This window comes from Pholcus phalangioides, unplaced genomic scaffold (assembly GCF_987345545.1).
Source record: "Pholcus phalangioides strain wild (caught in Gottingen) unplaced genomic scaffold, Ppha-v1.0 ptg000010l_1, whole genome shotgun sequence".
Classification (NCBI taxonomy): Eukaryota; Metazoa; Arthropoda; class Arachnida; order Araneae; family Pholcidae; genus Pholcus; species Pholcus phalangioides.
In genome coordinates this window covers 44,024,384-44,040,186 of record NW_028301603.1, presented here as the reverse complement: position 1 = coordinate 44,040,186, position 15,803 = coordinate 44,024,384, and the positions used below count along the sequence as shown (strand labels likewise).

The 15,803-nt window shown below is 39.7% G+C and overlaps 1 protein-coding gene across 1 annotated transcript in view; it reads right to left on the bottom strand.

Moving 5' to 3' along the window:
* Positions 1-4,722: 4,722 nt before the first annotated feature.
* LOC149081560 (guanine nucleotide-binding protein G(s) subunit alpha-like) overlaps positions 4,723-15,803 on the bottom strand; it is a 34,339-nt gene continuing 23,258 nt past the window's right edge. Inside the window, exons 7-12 of the mRNA XM_089238501.1 lie at positions 13,439-13,493; positions 12,008-12,105; positions 9,656-9,835; positions 9,406-9,527; positions 8,820-8,878; positions 4,723-5,082 (exon numbers count right to left, since the gene is read on the bottom strand). Coding sequence (XP_089094627.1) covers positions 4,873-5,082; positions 8,820-8,878; positions 9,406-9,527; positions 9,656-9,835; positions 12,008-12,105; positions 13,439-13,493 — 724 coding nt within the window. The 3' untranslated portion in view covers positions 4,723-4,872. The remainder of the gene's footprint in view (positions 5,083-8,819; positions 8,879-9,405; positions 9,528-9,655; positions 9,836-12,007; positions 12,106-13,438; positions 13,494-15,803) is intronic.

The following is a 15,803-nucleotide window of genomic DNA, read 5'->3' as shown; positions in this document are numbered from 1 at the left end:
GAGTATAAAAGTGGACGAGGTGACCTATCATTGTTTACTGATAAAAGAAGACTGTTGAAGAAAGCGATAAGGGATAGTAAAAAGCAAGTTGAATCTAGGTTGGCAGATAACATTGGCTCCGACCCAAAATCATTTTTTCGATACGTCAATAATGGATGTAAGGGGACAGTTGGCCCCCTCTCGATAGGAGGCTCAAAAGTAGAGAGCAATGTAGGCATGTGTAGTGCTTTCAATGACTTTTTCGTGTCGGTTTTTAATGGAGATAATGATATTCGATATACGGGTGTTGCATGGGGTAATAAAACGCTCAACGATATTCAAGTGGAAGACGTGGAGGTCCTAAATCTTCTAAGAAATGTATGTGCAAGCAAAGCACCAGGACCAGATGATATCTATCCCAGGGTTCTCAGGGAAGGTGCTAATGAATTGTTGGGGCCAGTCGCACAGATATACAGGAGTAGTGTTGCTGAGGGTATCGTCCCGAGAGATTGGAAACTGGCTAACGTTGTTCCGATATTTAAGAAGGGTAGTAGAGAAGTGGTGTCTAATTATCGTCCAGTGAGTTTGACGAGCTACCTCTCGAAAATTTTGGAAATTATCATCAAAAGGCAGTTTGTGAAGTGGATAGACGAGAATAATGTATTGTCGGATAATCAGCATGGGTTCAGGAAGGGGAAGTCATGTGTAACTAGCCTCTTTTGCTTCTATGATCACGTGACTAAGGCTTTGGGTAAGAGCAAAAATGTAGATGTTGTTTGCCTTGATTTCCAGAAGGCATTCGATCGGGTCCAACATGGCAAACTCTTGAAGCGTTTACACGAGATTGGAATAGGGGGCAACTTGCTGAATTGGATAGAATCGTGGTTAAGAGATAGGTCGCAACGAGTTATGGTGAACGGGGAATTCTCTGGTTGGACAGACGTCACAAGTGGAGTTCCTCAGGGAAGTGTCCTTGGCCCCATACTTTTTTCACTTTTTATCGACAAACTCGATCAGGGTATCGATGGAATTACTAGCAAATTCGCAGATGATGTGAAGCTAATGGGGGTAATCGGAAATGAAAGCGATAGGGAGTTGCTCCAGACCAACTTAAACAAGATTGCAGCATGGGCAAATGAATGGAGCATGACGTTTAGCGTAGATAAGTGCATGGTCGCTCATTTTGGTTCGAACAACCCACGGTTCTCTTACGAGTTGAATGGTGTCACTATCCCGGATGCAACTAGGGTCACCGATTTGGGAATTCTCATTGACGAGCGGCTTAGGTTTTCTGAACATTGTTCAGCGGTGGTCAAAAAAGCGAATAGAATGCTTGGTCTCATTTTCAAAAAGGTCTCTTCGCGTTCTCCTAAAGTCATTCTTCCGCTTTTTCGAGGCTTAGTTCGCCCTGGACTGGAGTATGCTGTAAGGTTTTGGAGACCATACCTACAGAGGGACATAGACTTGGTTGAAGGGGTGCAGAGAAGAGCTACGCGTGTCCTTATTGGCACACAGGGCTTGAGTTATGAAGAAAGACTTCATTTTTTGAATATGTTTACATTGGATGAACGCAGGTGTCGAGGAGATATGATCGAAGTGTTCAAAATTTTCAATGGGATGGATAGGATGGACCATGAACTTTTAGTACACCGCCAATCGACTGCTTTTACAAGGGGACACCAGTATCGATTGGTGAGGGACAATGCAAGGTTATGGTGTCGCAGGGAATTTTTCTCCAATAGGGTTGTTAATAAATGGAATAGCTTACCCCCGGAGGTAGTAAATTGTAACACAATTGACACGTTTAAAAAGAAATACGATAAACATGTTGGGGTAAATCGAGAAGCTATTCATTCTTAGAATAAGACAACCATAAGTATTCTTTATGGGCATTGTATAATATTTTATCAGGTGTATATATTGTTTGTAATTTGTGTTAATTGCATTTTTAATTGGGTTGCTGTATTTTTGAAACATATGACAACCATATTTTTATGGGCATCTTTTTATCAGCCACCTCGTTGGGCATTTTGCCTGTTGTGGCGTTGTATTTGTATTTGTATTTGTACTCGGCTATATAGTGAATTGTGCTGATCTCAGTTCACCCGGTGACGATTCCGGTAACGACTGGCGGCTTAGACGATGATGATCTGCGACTAATTCACAGTGATTCGGAATTTTATATACCAAGATTATCGGCAATCATTCGATCAATTGACGATTACTGGATTCTTATGGGATGGACGGCTATACACCAGCATCTTATAATCCCGTTTATAATTTTGATTGCCCATTGGCGTTGATTGTTTAGATTTTATTTATTTGTTATATGACTTCAGGAGTTGACGATCAATTTTTATGTAAATTATTTTACTTTGCTGCCTTCGTCTGAGGTGGTCATGTTACGTTGTTTTTAATAAAACTTTCCGGATACACCCATCCTTCGGGAACGCTTCGATATCTCTCTGAGATGGGAAGCGGGGTGTATCCGGTCTTTAAAGGTCAAAGGTTCTGTACGCTCGCCGCTGTGGTGGTCGAGTAGTCACAGTGACGGACTCGCGTCGCGAGGTCCCGGGTTCGAATCCCACCGTCGCCGCAATGGTGGTCAGCTGATGTTGGTTTTCTATGGTTCCCAACTTCAAGGCGCGAATGCGAGCCAATCTCCCCTTCAAAAAAAGTCTCTCCACAGAGAGCAGTAGACCTACAAACACTGCAAATGTAATTCAATCATAACACATCACTCACTTCACTTCGGAAACATAGATGGCAGCACTGAAAAATCAAAAACAAAACAATACATACGTACTCTGACTGTTAGGTACACAAACAGTTTCACACTTCCGGCGCAACTCACTAGGTAGTATCTCGCCCATATAGACGGTGATAGACCTGAGCTGTGATCGGTTTAAAAGAAAGTAAGTTCTGTACGCTCATAGTTTAAAATTTTGCATTAAAATTTTTTTCCTAAATTTTTTTTGCAAGTTTTGTAATTATTTTTCTCTTTCATTCCCTGAATAACGCTCCGGGCGTAGCATAGGCTACACATCCTAGAGCCACCCTTTTTGGTCTGATCTAGAGCCCTTATAGAGTACAGTTATAAAGAAACCTTAGACCAGGATTAAACTATAAAAGTTTGGTAAAATATCTTTTATAAAACTTGAACAATGTAACCATAATAAGCGCATTGGTTACATTCGAGCAAATGCAGCCTGTGATCTTATTGGTGGAGTTATTCAAATTTTACCAAAGATCTTTTACAAAACTTTTATAGTAGCTTTATAGGCTTAAGGCCGGCATTACACTATAAAAGTTCTGAAAAAAGTTCTTATATAAAACTTTAAAAATGCAACCAAAATCAGCGTATCTGTTACATTAGGCTTATTGGTTGTTTTCCAAGTTTTATAAAATATCTTTTATCAAACTATTATAGTGTGAAACCAGGATTACGCTATAAAAGTTTTAGATAAGTTCTTTTATAAAACTTGCTTGAAAAATGCAACAAAAACAAGCTCATCTGTTACATTCGAGCAAATGTAACCATTGGTTTGTGTAGCAAATGCAAGGTTGTAATCCTTACATTAGTAATCATTGGTTTTTTTTCTCAAGTTTTGTAAAAGATGTTTTATCGAACTTTTATAGTGTATAGTAGTATATATAAGTGTTATTTCTTGCTCAATAATATTTACTGTTGTAATCAGGGCCGCAACCAGATGCTTGGTCAGCCGGGCAAGCTCGAATTTTGGCACCTTTTCATAATGTTTAAGGAGAGGTTAAATCAAGGGTTCTTAACCTACGGGTCGCGACCTAAACTTGATTCACCAGGTGTTCCGAGAAGGGTCGTACAGCCAGAGCCTTTACAGCCAGGGATTCTTGAGCTGTGGGCCATGATCTTTTCTTGGGTCGTATGGGCTTCTGACATGAGTCGTACAAATCCTCTTACAGTCAGAAATTCATGATCCATGGGTTACTACACAAGTTTGATTCTCAAAGGTTTCCGAGTTAGGTCGTATAAATACACTTTTACAGTCAGGGGACCTTGTAAAAGGCGAAAGATTTACTCACAGTTTGAAGAGAAGCCGGAGTCGGAGATCTTGTGCTACGACATACATTTGGTTCGTGGGAAAAGGGTCATATGAATCTATTTACAACCAGGGGTTCTTGATCCGGAGAGAAGCCGGAGTCGGAGATCTTGTGCTACGACACACATTTGGTTCGTGGGAAAAGGGTCATATGAATCTATTTACAACCAGGGGTTCTTGATCCATGGGTCACCATTCAACGTCAATTCTTAGCGGCTTCAGAGATGGGTCGTACAAATCCACTTGTAGCCAGGGTTTTTGAACTGTGGATTATGACCCAAACTTGATTTGCAGGGTCTTTCGAGAATCCACTTCCAGCCAAGGATTCGTGAGCTATGGTCACGACACTAACTTGATTCGCATTGACTTTTAAGATGAGGTCGTACAAATCCACTGACAGTCCTGTTATAAATGCACTTATTGCGTCACTGATTTCACTAATTTCGACAAACAAACAGTCCCATGGGTCGCGAAGCTAATCTTTTTGTTGATTTTGGGTCACGGCTGAAAAGGTTAAGAATCCCTTTGCCAAAGGGTGAAATTTTCGCCCCTTCTGGTCCAGCACCCGGGGAACAAGGTGGGTCTAATTGCGGCCCTGGTTGTAATCCTTAAAATGCCCAATCTAATCGGCATTGATATTGCAAGCTCAATCATGAAAAAGTTTGTTCGAACCGATTCGTCATTTTCTTATCACGATATAACCGAGTACATTAATATGCCCGAAAGACACAAATAGCAAACAGTGGAAAACACGTGTACAAATAATGTCCGAAATGAGGGGAAGACAATTTTCTTCAGGGACAGTCCATTTTAATTAAGAAGGTCCGATGCTCTCGAGGTGCTGCATCAGGATCATGTTGTGGATGTCTTCGAAGACTCTCTTGACGTTTTTGGTGTCGGTGGCCGTCGTGAAATGCCAGTAACAGTCGCGGTGTTTCGAACTCCTGCGGTCGTATTCGTAGGCGTCGCTGCTTCTCATCCTGGAGGACGAGGTCGTAGGAACCACGGTCCTCTTGGTCTCTGTCTGCGGACGTAAAACATTTGATTTCAGTAAACATATTTGAAAACCTATTTAGTAGAACATATTGTACGTATAAGTCTTGTTGATTTAGTGACTCGCGACACGTTTTCAAATGAATGAAGTGGCTCGCACTTTCCTAAAGGCTGAGCACCCTTGGGTATAAAGTAATACTGAAGATTTGTATTTAGTGGACTTTTTTTTCAATTTTGTCAAAACTGATGCAAAAATTCGTTGCTAGCGGAGCCAAGCGATGTGTTTGAATTACAGGTTAGTAACAGGACTACCAGAGGCGTACACGGAAGGGGTTGGGGGGGGGGGGCTCGAGCCGAACTCAACACTACCAAATATTAAAAATATACTTACATTTTTTTTTAGAAAAATATTTAATTTCATTTATTCTGAAATCGTTATTTTTTAATCAATTTATATATGTATACATATATATATATAAACCATTTCTTCCATTTTCTTTAATCGTGAAATTCTATCATTAATTCAAGAACTATTTTCATTGTTATCACTCTTATTACTTTTTCAAAACTTACAAAACTATTTATTTTCATGAATTTTGATTTTCCATTAATTTTTGTGTTTTGTAAGGTTGTCATTTTAAAGACATTGCCCAACAACAACTACACGAGCTTTATCCCGATATTAAATAAGAGATAATAGGCGAGGAAATACAGCTTACAACAAGAGCTCGAGAAGAAACAGAAATAACAAGAGGAGAGATACAACGAACATTAAATCAAACAAATGACCGAAAGGCATCCGGACTGGACAACATCAGTTATAAACTCTTGAAAGCTATCAACAAGCAGTTCCCAAATCTTCTATTCCATCTATTCAATCAGTGCGTCAAATATCATTGCTTTCCGGAGCATTTCAAAACAGGAAAAATCCTTCTATTTCTAAAAAAAAGACCAAAATCCAGCGAATCTATCATCATATCGACCAATATCTCTATTATCAACAACAGGCAAAATATTTGAAAGAATTTTGGTTCAGAGAATGACATATCATATTGAAAGATTATCCTGGCTGCATGAAAATCAGTATGGATTCCGAAAAGGTAAATCGGCCGAGCATGCTCTGTACATTCTGAAAGAAGAAATAGGAAATAGAAGGAAAGAAAGCAAAAATGTGGCCGTTATTTCAATAGACATAAAAAGTGCCTTTGATAATCTACGATATGCCTCTATTATAGATAAGCTTCGCCAACTTCCGATATCTGAGCAACTTCTGAAAACAGTCGAAGATGTACTCCATAATAGAGAAGTAGTAATGATTACAGCTGGAGGTAAGGAAACATCAATACAAAGGCTGTCCCCAAGGCAAACCTTGTGGTTGACGAAATCCTGAAAGAGCCATGGCCATCAAATGTGAAAGTACAGTCATATGCAGACGATATTCTCCTGATAGTCTCATACCACACAGAAAAAGGCACTGCAAAAATAGTGATGGAAGCCTTAGAAAAATTTACGACAGATAAAATAAGGTTTCTATGGATATCTTCAAAAAAGCCTCCAACCATCAGAATGCTTAGAAAATCTATAAAAAGAACAGATGAATTAAAATACCTCGGCGTGTACATAGATTCTAGACTAACTTGGACTCCACACATAGAAAAACAAACCGAAAAAATTAATAAGCTTCTTCTCCAGCTCCAAAACATCGGCGGAGCGAAATGGCGAATCAAATATCGACACCGGCGAGTTCTCTATTGGACAATAGCAACACGAATAATGGCTTACGCAACACCTATTTGGTACGCAGGCGCAACCAACTCCATGCAACAGAAATTAGACTCAGCCCAACGTAATTTATTACATATCACAGGAGCGTACCATACAACACCAAATAGTGCACTATATGTCATTACAGGTTGTCAGCCTTGGAGCCTATGGATGAATTATGAAGCACAAATGAGTCTATTGTTACGTCTACACCGACCAGCAAAGATTGGGGCATTAAACTTTTCTCCAGAAGAGTATCAGCGACGGGAAAAACAAATAACTATCCACCCATCGGAAGACCTGCATCAACACCAAGTATCTATCGGGAATAACCAGAACAAAGAAATAGGAGGCCAAAGAACTCATATATACACAGATGGCTCGAAAACTATCTCCGGAACAGCATCAGCAAGCATATGTAGTAGCGAAAGATCATAAGACCATCGAGTGCTGGAGTAGTAAGCTAGAAAACGACAATAATATATTTCAAGCTGAATTACTAGCGCTATATATGGCAACCATAAAAGCTCAAGAATTCCAACAAGCAACTATAATCTATAGCGATAGCCTTTCAAGTATATATGCAATACAGAACCCAATGACCATCCATGCTATGGCCAGGGATATTCGGCAGATCCTCCATAAGAACCCACAAATTATCATATGTTGGATCAAAGCGCACGTGGGTGAGTGGGGGAACGAAGAAGCAGACACAATAGCCAAAGCAGCGGCAATCAATGGCACACAATTAATTAAAATATTATTACCATCATCTACAGCAAAACAAAATGCAAGAAAAGAAATAATCTATGGCACAAACACGATGGAATGATGCCATAACTGGAAGAAGTGTCTACAAAATAGTACCAAAAGTTTCATACAACGCAAAAAATTGGAGCAGAGAACTTTTTACAACCAATCACGGACCTTTTCCAAATTACCTTCACCGCTTCAAAAAACGAGGAACAGATCATTGCCTTTGTGGTGAAATCGGCACTCCCATCCATTACTTGACAACATGCAAATTAACTGCACATCTAAAGCACATGGCTGTGCCCGCTGCTAAAAATGCCACACTCTGGATCAGAGAGATTTTTAAAAACAAAAGTAGAATAAATAAAGTCAAGAAATAATTAGATGGATAGAAGACAATGAAGACAAAGTGATCCCACAGACGCCATATCAACCAATAGCACAAGTACAAACTGCGCCACCTCGCCGTTCACAAAGAAAAAAGAAACTGATCAACTATAAAGAAGACTGACTGATAGCACAAGAACAGTATAATGCTCGTGGAAATCGAACGATTTAAATTGAGGATGAAATCGATTATGAATTTTATCGGATTTATTACTGATTTCAATATGCGATTTAGGATTTTATATTCGAATTAAGATTTAATATGGAATATAGGATTATATGCTTGATTTCCGATTGTATACGTAGATTGTGATCTCGCAACTGATTTTATACTTAGATTATGATTTTATAGTTGTTATGATTGTAATGTATATTTTGTAATGTATGCTTTTTTATGAATAAATTGCCAGAGGTATTCAGTCCGTGAGGACAATGAGCCGATATTGATATATGGCGATGTGGCCTGGGTATCTTTTGGTTTGACGGTTTATCTCAGGGTTCTTCTTGGCTAAAAAAATTTCAGCTTTCCACCAGGGACGTCTTGCGCCTTTATGGGCGGCACATGAGGTTTTGCACCCGAGCGGCAGGTGAGATAGAACCGCCCCGGATAGTGTGATCCCGGGATCTAACGCATTTCCAGGTCAAGGTCGTGCTCGGTGTGGGAGAAGGAAACTTGGAAAGTAAAAGTGCTTTCGCTCTGAGATAGTGTAGATATGTACTGTTTGTATCTAATGTTTGTGTTATAAAAATGGCGTTCCGTATCATTATCTGCAGAAGTGCTGCCAACTATTAAAAGATCAACCCTGCTCCGGTTGTCATGCCAAAAAAAAAAAAAACCCGATATAGTTGGAATCTCTTACTCACCAGAAATAGATCCCGGATAAAACACCGCGCTCTATGGTACTCACTGGTGCTATCGGCGTCTGCAACAATAGAAATAGAAGCTGGTGTCAAAAAAAGAGACGTTCCGTCAGACATTTAGAGCTTCGGAAAATAAAGCCGGGACCCCATCCGCAGAATTTCGCAGAGCATGAACCGGTTCTGGGGTGTGGATACGCAAAATCGACCATTAGAATCCCCCGCCACATCACTAAACCGGTTTTCATGCTGCGAAACTCTGAGGATATGGACCCGGATTGAGGTAATTATCCGTGCCAGGTTGCCAACCCGAGACAATGGCTGACTACGCGATTATTAAGACGGGTCCACGCCCGCACAATTCCACCGCGCAAAAATCGGTTTCGAAGTGTGGCAAGCACAGAGTAGGTGATTTGAATGTCAAGTTTGCGTAGCCACACCCTAAAACAAGTTTTGCGAGTGTTGACCTGGTTTAAAAGTTTTCCCATAGATAGAAAAGGGTTGCTTTAATTCCCAATATCGCTGGTACCATTACTGGCGGTAAATTGGCACGGACAATACGCAAGTACCGAAAATGATTTAGATTCGTTACCCATCGGCTTGTACGTCTTGTACTCGTGAAAATATTCTTCAAGCCGGGCACCCCGGTTGATTTTCTCTTCGAGGATGTCCTGTTTGTTCAAGAACAGGATGAACCCAGCCTCTCTGAGGAACCTACCAAGAATTCATATGTCATCAGACTTTGCACACATACCACTACGTCGCAAAAGTAAATCTTTTGAAGATCCTTATCTTCAAGGGTGAATTTTCAATGGAGGAAGGAACGAATTGAGCATGAATACCTGCTTCTCCAGACGTCCTGGAATAAGAGCAGGGACTCCTGGAGCCGATTCGTCTGATGGTCCTCCCTCAGTTTGAGGTCGAAGCCGCTGGACGCTACCAGAAACAAGATGGCATTGATGCCGTCGAACACTTGAATCCATTTCCTACGTTCGCCGCGCTGGCCCCCGACGTCGAACATCCTTCAAAATACATAAAGGAAGTTATTTTTTAATAAAATTCGGTTAAAAAAAACGAAACTCGGCTATAACGACAACAATTGTCGGTCCCAGCTGATTTTCTAGGAGAATAATGTTGACGAACCTTGAGGTCTCATAACTTCGATGCGATGAAAATGCAACGACCCCTCGGATATAATAAATACAATTTTCTTCTGATCTGGCAGTCATTCTACATACATGGTCTTTGAACGTGTAGTGTTACGTTAGGCACCCCGCTCAGCACGAGTTACAATCACTGTTCGTTCTGGGAGGATGACGGAACCGACTGAGATAATGTATATTCATGCATATGAATTGACCCCCTCAGCCATTCAAGTCTATCCCCGCCTATGCTGCTTGTCCAAGAGGCCAGTGGGCCAAGCCGTCGTCCAAGAGATCCCAACCGTTCGCCCAATTTATTTATCTTGCTTAATAATTAGGTTTTTTTACATGTACAGGGCGATTCAAAACTCAACGTACAAACTTTTAGAAAACACAACAACAAAACAGAATCACAGGAATGTATAACCGGAAACCCCAACCTGATCAGCTGGAGGATAAATGAAGATGCAGAAATGACAAGCCAATAATAGGTGGAAAAAATCTTTGTTTAGCGCCGGCAGTAAATTGTAGGTCCCGGTCTAATTGGCCTCCGGATGCAGAAAATGACCGTGGTGCGACAACAAAACTGATCAAAATGATCAATTTATTTAGTGGTACTTTACACGAGAACAGTGCGTGTGCACGTTAAGTTTCACAACAAGTGCCCAGAGTTTTTACCATCCGCATCACAGCAGCAAAAGTCCGCGAAATGCCGAGTATTTTTAAAAGGGTTCGTGTGAAGCGTGGATAACTGTGGATAGTAAGAATTTTGAGCACTTGTTGAGAAACAACGTGTACACGAACTGTTCTCATGTAAAGTATCACTAAATAAAGATTTTTTTCTACTCATTATTGGCTTGTCACTTCTGAATCTTCGTTTATCCTCCAGCTGATCAGGTTGGAGTTTCCGGTCATACATTTCTATTCGATTCTGCTTTGCTTTTTTGTGTTTTCTACCTCCCTTAAAAATTTGTACGTAGAGTTTTGAATCACCCTATACATACATATGAAGCATTTTGCCCCAGCTACTGATGTTTCCAGAGTCGCGTCATCACCACCTAGAGACGGAAGGCCTCTGCAGTGTTTGCCATAAACGCCATTCAGACTACCTAGCAAGTTTGCCACATTTTGAAACACAGCATGTTATTTCGTTTCTTCTTATTTTGGCGTAGAATATACCTGATTGACTTACGAATACCGCATAGTGATTGGATGTGGGGCATAGAAATCGCCAATTCTGAGCCCGATCATTTCTTTTCCTCGCAACGATGATACTGGCACGAGCAGGGACCATAGGCCACCCCATTGGCCCGCTTGATAAGTGTGGTAGAACGGCGAACGTGCCGCGGAACCGCCGAAAAACGTTTTATTCAGATCAGGTCAGGCACGAGCAGGGAATTTTTTTCCCCTGAATATTCTGAGGGAAAATGTACTACTTACTATCTCTAGGTGGTGATGGTCGCGTACGATCTGCAATCAGTCATCACCCTGTAGCTCACGATTTGTTGCAAGTTATTCACAAAAGTAGGAACAATAAAAATTGTTGCAAGAACCTTTGTAAATGATTTTTATGGATTCTACATAATATCTGAAAGATGTAAAGAATTGTGATTTTCCCCTGGAGTTTTCATTTCGTCTTCCAGAGTTGAGTCGTCTTACTCATCATGTGTTAATGGGACGATGAATTCATGTTTTTCTTTTCGGGTCAAATTTTGCTCTACTAGGATATGCAAACTGCTGAAAATTCCGGTTTTTAAACGTGCAGTTTGTCTTAATATCCTGCAGCTTTCTTCCCGTGATGTGTAGGAGGACTCGAGAGCTCCAAAGGGGACGAATATTATATCCATAGGCAGAACGGGGGGGGGGGCGGAAAGGGGGTAATTGCCCTCTTCGCGTTTTCAAAGAATGTGTGCGCGTCCACCTGCTATCCGCCAAAAGACTGTTTTCAAAGAATGTTACTATTAACTCTTGAATTCAGTTGTGAGTTCAAGACGGGCTGAAGGGATCCCCATAATATTCTAAATCTAACTAGCAAAAAACTAATTTTCTTACCAGAAAACTTGGAAACCGCCGCCATACTTCTTCGGCACCTTGACTTGGAATTCGATCCTCTGGATTTCGGACGTGCGCTTGCGACAGTGCAATATGTCCTAATGGATCGGGAGAAAAAAGTGCATTCATATAATTTAAGGAAAAACAGGGTGAACGTGACATGTTCTGCCAAACGAAAGGCAGTGATAGACGAGCCCAAGTGGAACATTAACCACATTAACGTACAAGGTTTTGGCAAGAAATTCGGATTATCTCTATTTAACGAATCGGCGATAAATCTGGCAACTCTATCCTAAACTAATTGCACGTTAGGAAAAGGAAGAAGGGGGAAAAATAGAGTTTTTTTGCGTGGGTCCTCTTTTCACCCTCACCCTGTGTGTTCCTTTTCGCTTTCACATGCATATAGTAGAAAGATACATTATAAAGAAAAAGAGGGAAACAAAAAGCAAATTTTTCCCGTAGATAGTTGCTATAAAGCCTTCGCGATGGTTAAAAAAGAGAGGGAAAAAAACCACAGAGAACTTGTTTGAATTTTTTCCACTGTTGTTTGGACGCAATATTACGGTCGTGATTGTAAACAACTTGCCAACCCTGTAATATCTCTAACATTTTTCGAGTTATGGTGAACAAATGGATTATGGAAAGGAAACGCGTCGAGTCTGGGAAAAACCCAAATTTGTTAAGTTTCTGATAGACTTACACGCAAACAAAGCACATATTGGAAAGAGTAGAGAAACATTATAAGTTAACTCTATTTTTGTCAGATTATCTGGATTTAATGATGAGCTACAAGCGCTGAAAAATTGCCAAACTTCAAAATCAAATTATCGCAAAAATCTGTAATAAACAATTCCGCGAACACCCTTCTAGCTACAATCCGTCAAATTTTCCAAATACTTCCCCATTGCACCAGCTTTGGAAAGACCTTACAATAAACCATATCGGTTTCCTAGTTCAGGAGAAATTTAGCCTTTTGTTTGCAATAGGCCTCATATCACTGAAATCAGCGTTTCTCGAAGTATACATTTTAGTAGAATTTGGTGAAGTGAGGAATCGATTGTCGCCAATCTCTCAGCGCTTGTAACTCGCCATCAAATCCATGTAATCTGACGAAAATGATGCCACCTCTCACACACATACATAGAGTGTTTTCTGCTTTTTCCAAATACGTGCTTAGTTTGCGTCTTTCCAGAGAATTCATAAATTTGGGTTTTTCCAGACTCGACGAATTTCCCTGCCATAATCCATTTATTCACCATAATTTGAAAACGGTTAGAGATAGGATATGGTTGCTCTGGTGTTTTATTGCTCTACTTGGACTCATCTATCACCCCTTTTCGTTTGGCAGATAAGTAGTAGTTCACCCCGTATACCAGCCACCATCAGAGTAATCGACACGATTTTCGATCGCCAACTGGCGTCTTCACTCACCTGATCCGAGGCGATGTAATCGTCTTTCCTTATGAGGTGGACCTTGTTCAAGAAGCTTGAAACGGACGCAATGAAACACCAAAATGTTAAAACTGAACCTACTAGAATAAATGCAATTTTTATGCAGTATTATAGCATTATAATGTTATATTGTACCACGTGGACGGCGGAAGCCGTCTTTACGCACAGACTTGACCATAAGCCATAGGGTCCTCGAACGGGGGGGGGGCGAATGTTTATCTTCACGTTCCCCCGTCTGTGTTAATAATACAACCATTTGCACTGAACGGGCCGTCATTTCAACTTGGGCCGTCGAAGCAGGGCCGTCATTTCAACTTTTTCCAGGGGGGGAGGGGGGCAAAACACATATACTCAATGTACGTATATATATATATATACACACCATTTTTAGTGTATTTTCAAAAGCTGGGGGGGGAAACGCCCCCCCCCCCACTATATGACGGGCCTGGTCTGAAACGAAAAAGCATCGTGCCTATAAGATTTGGCACAAGTTTTAAAATTATGTTTTTGATAAACAGATACTTTTAGCTAGGTAGGGACCTTCACACGGAAGCTTATAGAGCTGTTAAGACGGTCCTGTGACCCACCAAGTTTCTTTGAACTGGCCCAAATTATGAAATTATGACACTAAGACCATATTACGACACTGTTAAAAGCCGGGGCCACACTACGCGATTCCGAGCTGAGCAAAACTGGGTTTGGAGGGATGGCTACGCTTACTTCATTCGACCAATAAAATTTCCCGCGCTGTGCTAACCACACCTCTAAACCGGTTTTTCCGTGTGTTGAAGCTGCGTAGCACTGAAGGGTGTGGATCCGGCTTTATTGAATTTTCCGAAATCGTCTCAAGAAATGAGTGACCGTGAACTGTGATGCAGAGCGCCAGACCCAAAATTTATTATTTAGGGGCCTACATCTCCTTCATCTTAGGGATCACTAATGGCGTGATCATTAAGAAGGTCAAGATAATTTTGACCCCTGGTCTTATCAGACTGAGGGGTTTAAAATTTATATATATATATATATATATATTCTGTCATAAACAGACTCCCCCAGGAAAGGGTGTGAAGAATTTTAGCTTCAATAATATCTATTAAATATCTTATAAAATTAGAAGCCCTTTTGCACACTCAGTCAATACACGTAGTTCGGTTGTATCCTAGATCTCTACTGGATTTTTCTTCCAGAAAATCTTTATAATTCTTTTCTCATTCTCTCTCTCTCTCTCTTTTTTCCCTATACTTCTCTTTTTCTGTATCATTATATTATGGTATTTTAGCACCATATACTAAAGTGAGCCCTTCTATGCCCATTTGCATATTTTCATCTGAAAAGTTTCATGAAAATCATATATTTACATAATCTACTTTTTATTTGCTAAGTTTGCATTAACTTTAGATAAATAGGTTCCACGTGAAAACAATTATTTTTCTTCATTCTTTTGAGACAAAACATTATTTCCGCACCCTATACTTTTCCACTATGTATGTGTGCAGAAACAATAAATTTGTTGTGCACAATTATGCTTTTTTGTGCCCAAAAACATTATCTTTGCAAAAGCAAAAACCCATATTTCCAAATCATTACTTGGAGAAAGACACAAGTTTTCATTTTATATATATATTCTGTGTCTAAGGTTTTTAAATGGATAAATGCGATTAAAATAGGTTCCAGGTAGCACAAAGCAAATACATATTCAAATTATTTACATTATAAATATGTTCCAAAATCAAGATATTTTTACATCATACCTTGTCTAATAAAGAAGTGATACCATATTTGTATCTAAAAATTATTTTGTTCTTTGTCAAATTATAAGCATATTTTTCCCTTTTTCTATTTTTAAGATAAAAAACGGCTAAATGTGATTATATGTTATAAATATCACTTTGTTGTTATGTTCCAACATTTACATCAAAACTTGCAAAAGAAAGAAAATAACACAGTATTTTCTTCTCGAGAAACATATATGCAATCTATCATGGAAAAATAACCCCTTTTCCATTTTTACCTCTGAAAATGTAATTTTCCAATTTCTCCCACAGAATACAGAAGTATATTTACCCTTCCAAAGGCATGATTAATGTCCAAAAGGAGTGACATTATATGCCCCTTTATGCATACAGACTACTTTTAGTGTTATATCATTATACTTTTGACACTTTGTGATGACATATCCTGTTCCAAAAATTTTCTGTTAATATATATATATATCCAGTAATTAATTTCTTCAGTTTCGTGTTTTATTCATAGTGAAAAAGAAGTTAACCACTGTTTGGATTGTACTAATTTCTAGTATAATCACTATATGTAATTTTTTTGTTTGTTGCATAAATTCCAATGA